This window comes from Balaenoptera borealis (genome assembly GCF_965194805.1).
Source record: "Balaenoptera borealis genome assembly, chromosome: 2".
Taxonomy (NCBI): Eukaryota; Metazoa; Chordata; class Mammalia; order Artiodactyla; family Balaenopteridae; genus Balaenoptera; species Balaenoptera borealis.
The window spans coordinates 97,116,507-97,130,847 of NC_138867.1; the positions used below are offsets into that span (position 1 = coordinate 97,116,507).

At 44.9% G+C, this 14,341-nt stretch overlaps 1 protein-coding gene and 1 long non-coding RNA gene across 5 annotated transcripts in view; both read right to left on the reverse strand.

Annotated features, from left to right (window-relative positions):
• LOC309622584 overlaps positions 1 to 14,341 on the reverse strand; it is a 1,043,817-nt gene that overhangs the window by 267,043 nt on the left and 762,433 nt on the right. The gene's annotated exons all lie outside the window — the stretch shown is intronic.
• SEMA6A (semaphorin 6A) overlaps positions 2,457 to 14,341 on the reverse strand; it is a 128,500-nt gene continuing 116,615 nt past the window's right edge. For all 4 annotated transcript variants that reach the window (XM_082375638.1, XM_082375641.1, XM_082375639.1 and 1 more), the window contains one exon: positions 2,457 to 6,715. In XM_082375638.1, coding sequence (XP_082231764.1) covers positions 5,517 to 6,715 — 1,199 coding nt within the window. In that variant the 3' untranslated portion in view covers positions 2,457 to 5,516. The remainder of the gene's footprint in view (positions 6,716 to 14,341) is intronic.

A 14,341-nucleotide genomic window follows, 5' to 3' on the forward strand; every position in this document is an offset into this window, starting at 1 on the left:
GGCTTGAGGTGTGGGTTTCTAAGGGTTACTGAGTCCAAGCACCCAGCTGTCGCAGTGCTCAGCCAGGACAAGGATTACGCTCTTAATTGTGTTGTTTTGTTACTAAAGGGTCTTTGAAATTCCCCTTACCCCTTTCCCTCGAGCAAAATGTCCCATGTCTGAAATTGTAGCTGCCTTTCTGACACTTTTATTTCACTTGCTGAATGACTTTTTGGGAAAGAGCTTTTGTTCAGGCAGTCAAACCTAGGCACTATGGTTCTGGGCATCTTGTTTGGCTTCTGCCAACTTAGGAGACTGAACAACGAGATCAGTTTGTGTTTGCTTGACATCGCACTTAAGGAAAGCAGGCAGGTCTAAGACATCAGCTCTGGCCCCGTGAAACACCTAGCCTGTTGGCTGTACTGGGACAGCCACTCCTGAGAGCCAACAGTCTGAAAACATCTGGCAGAAGCCACCAACCCTGTAACAAGCAAGCAAGCAAACACAACAATTAAAAATCTAGGTTATCTGAGGCACTTGTCAAGCCTGAGCAGGGACATCCCTGGGGCCCCAGCTAAAATACAGGCTGCACCTGTTCAGCGTCTGTCACCTCTTCATCAGACCAGAACAAAGCTGACTTCAGCAAAAGCCACCATCCCAAGTATCAGGTTGCACCGCAGGGATTGTCTACAGTGTGATCTGAGCTCCAGCCGACCCCCTTGCCTCGGCCCAGATGAAGGAATTTGGGATGCCCAGCTGGGGAAGAGTGAGGCGTGTCTGCAGGCCTTCCTGTGACAAAGGATGGCAGAGTGATTTGGAGACGATGTTTGGGAGGAGTGAGTGTCAGGTCTCTTTAGCCAGCATTACTCTAATGATATGAATGAAGAGGGCATGAAAGACAATAAATTCGTCCTTGGAAGAGTGTTCTACTGCCAGCTTTGGGATCATGGCAAATCCTTTCACTCAATGGACCACAGCTTTCTCATTTTTTTAAAACGAAAGGGTCAGACAAGCTGTTGGCCATTCTCTCCATTTGACATTTGGGTATAACCAGGCAGGGCAAACCCGTCAGTCACGTAAGGAGAAGGAAGCTCTTCTGACCGGCAAAAGAAGGAACAGTCAGAGCTGATTCAGTTCTGTTTCCTAAAGAATGCGAAATTGGATGTGGGGTTTTCACGCTTTGCTCCTACCAACTTGGCATACCACTTGGTACATTGCCCGGCAGCCAGCAGCCTCTTCCTGGACCATTTCCACATTACTGCCAGGTAGCTTTCTAAAGCACAAACACATGTGCTTGTGGCTTGATAGACTCCAAATGCACTCCACTGCCCATCAGCTAAAATCCTAGCACATGGTCCACAGGCCTCTCCCGATCTGACCCCAACCCCCTTCCCAGCCCTGCCCCTGTCAGGCTCTCTCATAGACCCTGCTCAAGGTCCACTAAACCTTCTGTGTCCCAGTCACAGCACCTTCGGCACCTTTGTACAAATTATCCCTTCTGCCTGCCCTAGCCGTCCAGAGAACTGATTCTGTAAGGACCAGCTCGTATGTAGCCTCGAGCCCCAAACCTCTGGGCCTTTTCCTCAGCACTTTGTTCCTGTCTCCCAATGGCAGTTACAGAGGTCGTGTCCACCTCTCCTTATAAATGAGGAGGCAGCAACTATATTCTCATCAACTTTGTGCCTGACAGCGCCTCGCCCTATGGGTGGGATTCAAGTAACACAATTGGAAATGAGTTATCAAAAGGTGACTAGACCATTGTAGGTGTAAATTGAGGCCCAACCACAGCTTCCCACACTCAGACTGACCCAAAACACTTGTAAAAAATTATTTCAGAAGGTCAAAAGTAAAATGCGACAGCTGAAGACTTATTTAAATAACTGTTTTAAAAATATTCCAGAGGGGGGATAAAGAACCCTGATCTAGGCATTTCAAAAGGCTACCCTGCAAAATAAAAATCAAGTGCTGCGTTGCACTGTACCTCCGACCGACCGTGTCTTTTAGCTTACAAGAGATAGATGTGCACAAGGAGTAAAATCCTGCACCCTCCACCTTATTAATATGTAAAAAGGCTGAAGTCACATCTGTGCAAGAATCTATTTTTAGTGGACCTTACATACTAAACTCCTAGCCTTGATCTCTTAAACTATCAAGCCTACCATAAATGTTTGATGATGAACAAGCTCATAAAAAGAAAATGCATAAAATGAATTGAGGGAGTCAACGCATGCTCTGCCTTTTAATTACCAGTGGCTTTTGCTCCGATCCTGCTCCAGGCTGGGTGCAGGCAGAGAGAACACATCAATAATTTGGGGAGCAGGGTGTGGGTATTGCAGACAAATGGGTCTAACCACGTTGTGATTTATGCTTTGGAAGCCAAACAGAGATGGAGGAAAGAGGAGCATCCTAGCCAAAAAGGGGCAGGATGAAAAAGGGGGAAATTATGAGACAAATAAAAGCATTCAGGACACAAAAGAGAATGTAGAACAGTCTTGCTTTATTACTTTTAAGTAATAAAGAGCCTTTTCCTTGCCTTTTTGTCTTTTTTTCCCTTCTTTTTTTTTTCTTTTTTACAACATACATTAAGTCGTGAATCAGATGTTAGGGGGTGTGGAGATGGAAGGAAAATTGGTGACATCACAATATTTTTACAACTTTACAACAAATATAAATCTGAGTTGGTTGCATCTACCAGTGTCTAGCAAGGGTGGAAAGCAAAGGCACACTCAGGTTTATGGACCCTCTCCCCACACGCTGTGGGGAGCAAAAGAAAAAGGGGAAATACTTAAATGCAGAAGACCAGCTCAATACCTGTGGGCATTTTAGGGTTAACACCGCAAGTGATGGGTTGTGGGATACAGGGACTGGGGTGGAAGTCTGACACAGGACTCTGTAACACAGCTGAGGCATTGATGCCCGCACATGGGGACGAGAGAGCAGGTGTTGCACCTCAATACTCCTGGGAGTGAAGCTTGGGGAAGAAGGTAGCAGGGTGATATATACCCATCACCTTCCTAAGTTCCACATTTCTAAAGAAAATAGAAGGAAGAAGACAATATCTCTGTTCGTAGCAAAGTTTCATGGTTTCAGCTCACGGGGTGTGAACATCGATTCCACTAACAAAACAAACAAAACAAAAACATAACACAGAAATAACAAAAACCTATCCTGAACGACAGCAAAACTGCAAGGGGTGTTTGGAATAAAAGGCTGTGCACGTGCCCTTGCTACACACCCAGGTCTCACTCTGTTTATGAAGGCACCACTTTTCACAGCCAATTCAAAATTATCCCCAACTGTCTTTTTTAGAAAGTTTTTTTTTTTTAAAGACAAAACTAAACCCAGAAGATCAAACTGGAAATGAAAAAGAGACAAAGAGACCACCAAATATACTGTTTAGCTGTTTTAAAAAACCGATAACAACCAACAACAATGCTCACAGTTTACAGTATGTTGACAATTCTTTTGTTCGTGATAAGAGTAAACAAAAGTCCCTTGTGTGTGCTTGAGCTAATGAAAACCAAGGGGAAAAACACACGCCCAACCCCCTCCCCCTACAAACAATAACCGCAAAAGGATAAAGAAATAAAAAAAAATTAAAAACCTTTTGCCCCAGTCAACGTTTTTGTAGCATCCATTGTGGTTGGCCTTGTACTTGGAGTTACTCATTAATCACAGCAGGGACCAGCCTGCCTGCATCTATTTCCATGTCATTTCTTTGTGAGCATTGCACCTGTGTGCTGAGCACATGGCTTGGAGACTCCACCCACGTGCCTGCCCAACCTCACTGCTGTGTTCTCCAGGCAGTGGACACAGCAGAAACGAGGACTGGGACGTTAGTCCCTTTTCTGCTGGCTAATGAGGATATCATCATTTTGAAATGATCTGAGAATACAAGGGAAGAAGGGAGCTCTGGAGGAAGAAAGGGGATTTGCCACCCACAACACTGGGGTCCACGCTTGGCAGAATGGCCAGAGGGTGGTTGGAGTTGGCATGACCAGAAGAACGTGTGAATCGGAGGGTGTGGTGTCGCCCAGCTTTCCCAGGCTGCAGGGTTGTAACCATCACCACTGCATTCTTCTTCCATCTGCTGGACGCTAATCTTCCAGAGGGCTGGACTGGGGTTGGGGGGAGGAGGGTTAAATAAATATCTGCATTTACTTCAAAAGGGGGAAAAGTTGATCATGATGACAGTTTGCAAGTGTACACAACTCAGGGTGTAAGGCACAAATTTACATGTGGAAAACAGGCTATTCACAGATGTAACCCCACGAAAAACCTGTGTGAGCAAACCATTAATTGATGCAAGGTAGCAGCCAGCATATTAATTAGTTCACACGGTTGGTGGATTTTGTTTTCTGTCTCACATGCAAAGTGAAATGAGATGGCGTATCACAAGCTGGTGCCTTCACAGAAAATAGGAACCACTGACAAAGCCATGTTGGCAGCAATGGGACGCGATGTTCCATTCTAAAAGTTCCTCTCCTGGTTGCTTTAGAAGTTAGGATCTGGAAGGACTTTTAAACTAATTACTCTTTTGCATGTTATAAGCCAGGGACCTGACCAGCAAATTAAACTGGTAGATTTAAATAAATATTCCCCTCTTAAGTTTTTCCTTTAGCTAGATATCAGTCCAAACACAAAGCTCAGAATTCCAGCTGTAACTTATTTACTCAGTGAATTTATTGTAAAAATAAACTCAATTATTCCAGTTAATGGATTTCGCGTTAAATAGTTTAACTGTCAAGGGACTTTCTGAAGAGCTATTCAGAGGATGGTATGTGGAGGAGTCCTTTCCTTAAGGAAAAAAAGTGTGAAAAATAAATAAAGAGTTACTTGCGTTAACGGTCAGGTTATTTCATTAAAAGAGAGGAGCAGAAATTTATGACATAGTTGCCCAACATGGCATTCATCTGCTATAACAGAAAGCTGTAACACTGGTGGGCATTTCACAGTATCTGCGCATAGTAAACTTCTGCCCTTGTTAACGTCTGAGTTAGAATTATCAATGAATTCTTTTTTTTTCTTTTTAATTTTCATGATTTTTAAAAATGTATCTGCGTTTTGCAGGTTGCAACGCTAGCCCAGCTGGGCAGCTCTTGGTGCAGTCATGGACACAATGTTGCAATTGCTGTTCACGCGCGCGTGTGTGTGCATGTGTGTGATGTGCGCGTGCGCGCAGGCTTGCGCGCAGGCGCACACGCGGGGCTGGGTGGGTGGGTGGGTATGTGCTTTTGGCTCATGTTTGTGATGCTGATTGAAGTCTTTCGTGAGTCCGACCTGTTGCAGGGTGTGGGGGAAGAGTGAAGGAAGAGAATGGAGGTGAGTCCCGCGTCGCGAACCTTCACCGAACCGCTTGGCCCAATTTTCGAGAGCCCCCCTCCCCCCCCCCGCCGCGTCCTAGGGGAGGACCCAGCGTCCTGGGCGCCGCCGCGGCCGTCTTGGTCGGGTGGGTGCTCAGCAGCCGAGAACCTTGCTGAGCTGAGCGGGCGCCTAGCTTTTCCTGCTGGTTCGACACCTGACCCCTCCCCCAGGGATTATGTACACGCATCGTTGGGCTTCATGGATGTGGAAAGGGGCGCAAAGGAAGGTTTGGGGGGCACGTCCGGCTTTAGCGAGGGCGTGCGCTTCAGCCCCGCCCGCGTCAGTGAGTTGTAGGCGTTGAGGCTGGGCTGCCTCGAAACAGTCGCGGCCTGGCCCGAGGGCTGCGAGCTGTGCACCTGGATGGAGTCCACCCTCTGCGGGGCGGGGGGTGGGTTGTCTCCCCGGCCAAAGCTCTGGTTTCTGGAGAGGTGGGAGGAATTGGAGGAGTTAGTATTGTTTCTTTTGAGCGTGGCGGCCTGGTGGCTTCTCGTGAGCGAGTTCGTGGGGTAGCTCCTCTTATAATCAAGCCCGTAGGACGAGGAGTGGTGCATCTCCAGCCGCTTGCTCAGGCCGTTCTGAGACAGGGAGGCTCCGGGAGGACCCAGGGAGGCCTCCCGCTGGGGGACTTTGGGGGGCAGGCTGTCCAGGTTCTCCACCAGGTTCACCCCATGGTTGGGACTCTTGCTGCTGAGATGTTCCTTGATGGTCTTATATTCCAGGGTGGCCGCCTGGTCCTCCAGCGCCAGCTGGGCCACCTCGCTCATTTTGGGCTGGTCCACGTACTCGTGCTGGTAGCCCTGCTGCGTGATGGGCAGCACGACCACGCTGGGGATGTGGCTGGGGGAGGCCCGCAGGGGCAGGTCGGTGGGGATCACGGGGGAGCCCATGGGGGGCATGTCCTTGGTGCAGGCGTTGATGAGGTTCTGGTTCCTTTCCCACTCGCGGCTGCCGCGGTTGGGCTTGCGCTTCTGCTGTAGCGTCGGGGTGGACTCCGGGGTGGGTAGGGCGGCCAGGTCCAGGTGGTGCTGGTCAGCCTTGATGAGCATCTTAGCGGTGTTGCTGGGAGTGGCGAGCTTGCCGTTGTGCATGAGTGGCGTGAGGATGGCCTCCGGCTTGGGGTCTTTGGACTGGGTGTCCCCGAAGAGGCCGCTGAGCTTGGTGACGCTGCTCATGGAGCCGCGGCGCGAGTGGGTGAGCTCCTTCTCCTTGCGCTGCACGGAGGACACGTCTTTGCGACGGTGATCGCAGACGCAGTAGACGATGATGCCCGAGAAGACGGCTCCCATGACAAAAGCCAGAATGACCGCAATGGCCAGGAGGGTGACAGGAACGAGCTGGTCGTGGCCTTTGAGATAACTCTCCCGAATCACTCCTGCAAAATACATCGCATATGGTGTTAAGAAATGAAAGCAGACCGTGAGGCTTATTTTTGTTTGGCATGCACCCAGTTAATTAATAACAGTAATAAGTGACAATAGCACCTCTGCAGAACTTGTCTTCAAGACACCGTTTGCCAAACGTTAACTAATTAATCCTCCCCGCCCCACCCCCAAGTATGTAAATAGACTTCAATTGTTGCCCTCTTTGTGTTCTGAAAAAGTGTTTCCCCGTATTTTCAAGTACAGGCTCTTTCTACTTTGCTTCACTCTGTGGAATATGGAAGTTTTTCCTTTGCAAAATTTATCCTTCTTTCCCTCTCATCTCTTTTCAATCTTCCCGGTCCTAAAACCGCGAGATATTTTGAGTCTGGGGGAATAGGCAACAATTTTATGCATGTTAAGTGAACAAATTGCACACCACTCCAGGCTTCCAGGGACTTTGCTGATGACTTCCTGTGGGCAACATGGCCTCTATCTGGAGAAAAGCTGGTTAGCATTTCAACCAACTGGGGGAAGGACAGTGTGTATCATTTATAGTGTAAGAGAATAGCTAAAGCGCACAGATTACAAATGTTTATGCTGATTTTGCATCACCTCTACAAAGGAAAAAAAAAACCCTTGCACACTCAATTTCAGATGAATATGCTAAATGTTTGAATGAAGCTCTTCCCTTACTTGAGCTGAAAGAATATTTAGAAAAAGAGACCATTTGGGCACCTGTAGTGAGTCTGAGAAGTGTCAGGTATCATTATTACAGCTAGAGTTTGCTGTCACGGTGAAATTCTTCAGCAGAGCTAATCTCTTCAGTTTAATAAAAATTATGTGGCTCTACCTGTCAATAATCTTACACTACATTAACCAAGATGCTGTGTTTCTGAAGAAAGTGGCTTTCCCTGTTCCTGCTTAATCAGCCACCAAGCTGAGAGACTCTAATCAAATGCAAACACTGAAGCTTTTATTTTTTAATACCAAGTGAGAATACACATCACAATTGTCAGATCTTAAGTGCTTGATGCAGTAGCTAAAAAAATAAAATTTCAAATACCTCAATTCCTGCCTCTGGAGAGTGAAAGAACATGAATACATTAGAGGCTCTGCATGGGCTGAGGAAATGTAAACATTGTTCCTATTATGGAAATGATAGTAAGACAGAAAATGTACCTTCTCTGGTCTCAGGAGACACATTTTTCATCGACTAAATCAACTCTTTCTGGAATATGTTTAATGTGTTTTACTGGCAGATATCAGTGGCATAGAATTAGAATGAAATGAAATAAAAATATCCCTTCCCAAACCCACAACACACAGCCCTTACACTTCTGCTGAAATGCTTTGTGTGTCACAGCTGAGACCTTGAAGAAATGCAGGTTTGTCACGGAGTTTTTCTGCTAAAATATTTTGATTGGTGAAGCAGTGGTTTTAAAACTCAGAAACCTTAGCCTGAAGAAGAAAACGTTTTCTTTCTCTTTTCTTTGTGACCTCTCCTCCTCCCCCGAATTGTGACATCATAGTTGGTTGCTGTGGAAATGATTGTCCTGTGACAAAGGATTGTGACTTCAGGTGGGGGGATAAATAGAAGCAGCAAATATCTCTTGAGAAATAAAGATTCTGTGATTAAACAAATGCCCTTGGTATTGAAGGGCAGGGGAGGTAATTCACCCCAGGGAAAAGATAGTAAGACACTGAATAATTTCCATATGTGACACTTGTCAAATATTTCAAGATTTATCTTCATGAACTTTTAAGGGGTAGAAACTGAGAAGCAAAAACGAGCAGGAAATTCAGCTGTAGCTCACACCTTATGTGTTGCGGAGCTCCCCAAACAGTGGGGTGTCTTGTATCCAAATATGTTTTACTACCTAGTCACCAGGGAGCTGTGCTAATGAGAATTTCTTCCTTAAATTTGCATTTCCTTGTTGTAATGCTAAAATAGCAACTGATTTTCTTTCAGTTTTGGTTTTGAGTGGGTTTCTAGTGAACATCATTTTTAACCACCTACATGTGATGGCACAAAAAATGTACACCTGTGAATAAAATGGGTTTAATTTTGCTTATTGACTTGGTGATGTCACCGATGCGGGGTACTAAATATTTTCATAGCAGTGGGTATTTCGTGGGTCCCTTCCAGCCAACTGTATTTATGGAGGCTGAGCCTCCCCAGTAGAGTCGTACTTGTGGTAGGTAGTTATCTACAATTGACTTTGGGATTTTACAATTTAAATTACCACCTCCACTTAAGAGAACCATAGAAAGCAGGAGGCTAGAGCAATCCATTTGTTTCATTTGTTTAATTGGGAAGACTCCAAAAATTTTAAAGTTTATCCATTGCTTCTTTACTTTTAGCTCCCAAATAATTTCCTTTCATGTCTGAAGGTCCTTAACTGTCTTAGACTCATGGACCCCACTCGCTCTTTCACTGGGAAAAACGTTTAGTGGATGATATTTGAGTTCAGGTTTCTGGTTGTTAACAAATCAAGCAGGGTCTGACCTTTGAGAAAAATAGTGTCTCAGACGGCTTTCTCTGGCTCATTTTGTTATGTAAATAGTGTCCTTAAAAACCTTTCTGCATATACATCCCTCTTGCATATAGCTGATTCACTTTGTTGTAAAGCAGAAACTAACACACCATTGTAAAGCAATGATACTCCAGTAAAGATGTTAAAAAAACCAAACAAACAAACAAAAAAACCTTTCTGCATTTCTTCGGCTTTGAGATGTCTACCGTGAAGCAGGTGGCTTCCCTCATCCACGTGTGCACATTCAGAAACCCCATGTCCAAAGTTAGAAACAGATCAGAGATTAAGTTGAAAGTAAAGTCAAGAAGATAAGACGTTAAAAGTTATTTTTGGAAAATGCCTTCCAAACTTAAAGCTTTCTACTGATATCATGAAAAAGGGCAAATGATTACATCAACTTTTTGCCAGTGGTCACTGTGCAGGATTGAACACACCAGACTTGTCAGTGAGGCCGGGGGTAGTGCAACACTAGAGCTCTCCAAAGGCCTGGAGTTTTAAGCTCCCATTTACTGCTGGGTGACCTTTGGGCAAATGACTTAACGTCTCTGGGCCTCAGTTTTTCCCATCTGTAATGTGGGGTTAACACACTTCATGCCTTACTGTGTAGTTACAAGAATCAGTTTAAATAATGATTAAGAAAGAGCTTAAGTGCTGTAGTTTGCTGGACAAATCTAAAGGTCAGAGGAAGCCACAAAAGAGAAATGGTGGGTTAGTAGTTCACCGAGGGCTTAAGAGTAACAGTCATAGCTTCGCCATTAGACCCCATTTGCTATAGGTCTCCCAGGGGAGGGATAGACCTGTTCTTTCCAGCTCCAAACCTTCAGCTGTCCAAATGTCGCCAAAGGGTTGCCAAAGGTCGATGAGGCAACATCAGGGAACATGTACCTCTGTTTCAGGACTGCCTATAGGTCCTGAGTTTTGAAATAAGTAAAACAACAACAGGGGGAAATGTTGAGCAAAACACAGTGATTATAGACTCCTAGTGGAGGAATAATAATCCTGCAGTCAGCTCCTTGAGGGCAGGGACCATATTTTATATGCATTTATAATCCTAACCATCCCCAGGGCTCTTAGGTCGGACACTTAATAAGTGATTATTAAAGAAATGGGTTTGCAATACACTGTAGAGACATTTTTTAAATGGACTTCGAAATTTGGTGGGTCATCTTTGGAGTGACTATGTATAACCTTGCTTCTGAAATCACAGAAACATATCTCTAATCATAAAACAGAATATAATCATACTAACATCCATTAGGCAAAAGAATCTATAAAGGTGCTCAGTATGTATTCAAAATAATAATAGGATAAACTGTTTTTAAAAATGAAAAGACATTTGTTCTGGGATAATTCCACAAGAGAGGGTGAGGGTAAATGGGTTATTTGTAACAACTGAGTGCTCCAGTAGAATTGACTAATTCAAAACAAATGCATCTTTACAAAGGGCACACAGGGCTGGAGCTGGAGAAACATCATTGCTTCAGGTGTTGCAATTAAACCCTGGGGAAGTGGAGGGCCTTTGTAGGGTGGTATACTCCCTCCCCAGGTTCCCCCACTGTAGAGGGGGGAAGTTGGCTCCACCCTGGGCTGTTGAAATGCCTTCCTCCACCAACCCCTGGGCCTTCTGCTGTCACCAATTGAAAATGGGGCATTAGTAATGAAAACAGTATCTGAAAAACCCTTTGCATTGATTCATTAACCACCAGCTATTTCTCACCAGTCATGAGGTGCTAAATGGTTATTCTTTCCACCTTCCTACTGCAGGAAGCAAGACACACAATGGCTTAGAGATTTCTCTGAAATCATGCCTTAAATTGGCAGAACTGAGAAAGAATAGAATCTCCACTTTTTTTTTTTTGTCTGAGGTGAGAGAGTTTTCAGATGCTGCTAGAAGGAGGTCTCAGAGGGGGCAGTTTGAAGCTCTTTAGAGGCTGAAGCAATGAAAAGATTACGAACAACCCCGCCCTCCAGGCCCTACAATATGTAATTCAAAATAAGAACAATTACAAACTGCGAAATAAGAGGAAACCCAACACAGTTCTGATTTTTCCTACGATGACTATGTCAATGCACTCTGAAATTTCACACATCAAATTCTTTATTTAAATAATGGTTTTTGGTAGCTCACGGGTACTCTGCTGTTGTCTCTAGTCTGCCCAGGGAGCCCAGCGCCAGGCTCTGGGACAACATACCTCAGAAAAGATGCTCTCCTAACTCAGGGCTCGATGGTGATGTTCTTGGTGCCTTGACTGTCACTCTCCTGGACTAATAAGGTTTTGGTTGCAAGCATCTTGCAGCAAACATTTACTAAGCACAGATGAAAGTACTGTGCTGGGTTTTGGGGAGACAAAGGTGAAGGAGGCACAAACCCTGTGATCCAGTCGGGGAGAAGGTAGGTGCGCACACATCAACTACATCCAAAGTGCGGAAGCGTCATGAGATGCATTGCTTCTACCTAATATGGATGGGCAAAGGCTTTAGGTAGGAGGTGACATTTGAGCTAAGTCTTAAGGGTGCATAGGATGTCAACTCAAGTGGAGACAGCAACAAGAACCAAGGCATGGAGGGGAGGAAAGTGAAGGCTGTGTTCAGTAATGGCCAGTGGTCCAACTTCCTTCTAGTCTCTTAGCTGTAGGCACCAGCCTCTCCGCTGCATTCGCACTTGCTTCTGGGCTTTCACACAGCCTGCTCCCTCTGCCCGGAATATCCCTGCTTCCCTCCCATCCCTCTGATCTTCTCCTTTAGGTCTCAGCTTACATGAGGAAGCCTTCTCCAGCTCCCTCAAGCCAGGTTAGCTCTTCCTTCTATAAGTGTCTCCAGAGCTCTGCACCTCTTTATCCTAAAATCATCACTCTAATGAGACGTGCTCTCTCTGTGTTTTTTACACCTAAACTGCTCCAGACAGCTCCACGAAGGAGAGACTTCCTGCTGAATCCCCAGGCATAAAGGTGCTCAGTAAATAGCTGTTAAATAAATAGTAAATGAATGCATGAATGAATGAGTACTTGCAGGGGAAAAATAGGAGTGAGAGCTAAACACCATTTGGAAGCAGGCTGTGAAAAGCCATGAAAGTCTGAAAAAGATATTTAGAAGACATGTCAGTTTTGGAAGGAAAGTTATTGGTTAATTTACCTGTCATTTCAACAGTCTTCTTGCTTGAGGAAGCTGACCATCGAGTCAGAGCGGGGTTCAGCTTACTCTGTTTCACACTGAATCCATTATTGAAAAAAATACAGGCTTCAAAGAGTCAGTACCTTTGCATCAAAAGCACAGCCAGTCTACTTGAATTTATTATTACTGTTATTAAAATTAAGACTCTGTCTTCAACTGTACTTATCCCCTGCATCATACAGACATACCTGGGAGATGTTATCTGTCCTATGAAAAAATGAAGCCAAACAGACAAAGAAAAAATACATGAAATCTATTGCACCTATTAAAGTAAGTCCCAAGGAAGAGCCCTACCCATCCCCATCCCAGTTACCTTGCTAAGTACGTGAGACCTTAGGCAGCCAGTACCTTGAAATGGTTAAGTGCACACTTTCCTCTCTCACCCCTGTTCACTGGACTGTCTGTTTCAGAGCTGCTGTGATATGATGGATGTGTCTGTAGCCATAGTGAAGTGATTAATAGGCATCTGTGTAAAGCGGACCTGGTGACCACAAAGACAACAAAGCCCCTCTGTGTCCTTTAGAGAAATATGCAAAGGCAAAAAGGAATATGGACATTTCCTCCATCGTCGAGCCAGAGCGGGGTTCGTGTTGGGTCTGAGAGCTAAGAAAGATGGCAAAATACCAAGAAAAGCCCTGGAGTGGGATGCCCTAAAAATAGACTCTTGATTCTGCTTTATAGTAAGACAAGCCTGTAATTTCCTTGAAATCCTCATAACAACTTGGGTGGATGGAATCTAACAACCCAATCTTTCTTGTTTGAAAATCTTATTGCAACAAAATGCCAACCTCACAGTCCTGCAAGGCAGTATGAATGAATGAACGAGTCACGGGCCAAGCACCACCACCGCTGCTAACCACAGAGGGCCTGCTGTAATCCCTATTAAAGAGAGAAAAAAACAAATAGGGGGAAAACCCTAACTGGAGACAATTTATCCTCAAAGCCACACCCCAGCCCACGGAGATGACCACACGGAAAGTGCAGTGGGAGCTCTCTGTGGTTATCTCGGCAGGAAGCAGCCTTCTCCTTGTCTTACTGCATAATGCGAACCAGATGGCTTAGAAATAAACTGAACTGCCAGCAGCTGTGGAAATGGGCTCAGAGTTTATAACTCAAACTTTCCTTTTTCTTTTATTTTCAATTTTTTTTTTTTTTTTTCCTCCTGGCAGGCTGAAGATTAGGTGCCGGGAGGGGCCATGGTCTTCAAGATGGGTATCAAGTTAATGACTGACCATGCCAAAGTAGAGACAGCTTCCTGGCTGTTTAACATCCTCAGTTCAGAAGCTATTTTAAAACTCACAAATTGAAATAATACTGACTGTGGTTGTCTGCAGATGAATCCACTTCCAGTTCTATCACCTTTGAAATTGATACATTTTTTACTTGTTGTTGGGATGCCATCACAGGAGGGAAAGGGAGAGTGCGCATAAAACTTCATTTTCCCCTCTGTGCCAGTGGGAGTTCTGGGTTCACTGTTCCTCGTCTGCTCCACTGTTTTAGACTCGGCACTGCCAGGGGGCGTGCTACACCCAGAGCGGAGATTGAGGTCTAGACCGGGGGTCATGATGAGATCATTTTAAAAAGCCATGCTCTGGAATGTTGATCTGTGGTTCCATGTGTTAGGACTGTCACTGTCTTTGTAAAGGTAATGACTATTTCAGATGGGCAAAGTTTTAAGCAGAATTTGCATGGTTTATCTTCCTTCCTTTTGATGTTTTCTTTCTAATAAGGCTAGAAACCCAACATCTAAATAGTTTTTGAAACCAGACAAAGCATTTCTGTTTTCCAGCTTCCTGGTCCCATCTTCCTTTGCTCTCTTAAGAGGCATCAAAGCTACAAAATAGGGAAGTGGATCTCCTTATAAAATTGTGAAATTCAGTTGATTCTTTGGATTATTTGCAGTGCTTTGATTTTTTTTTTTTTCCTCTGCCA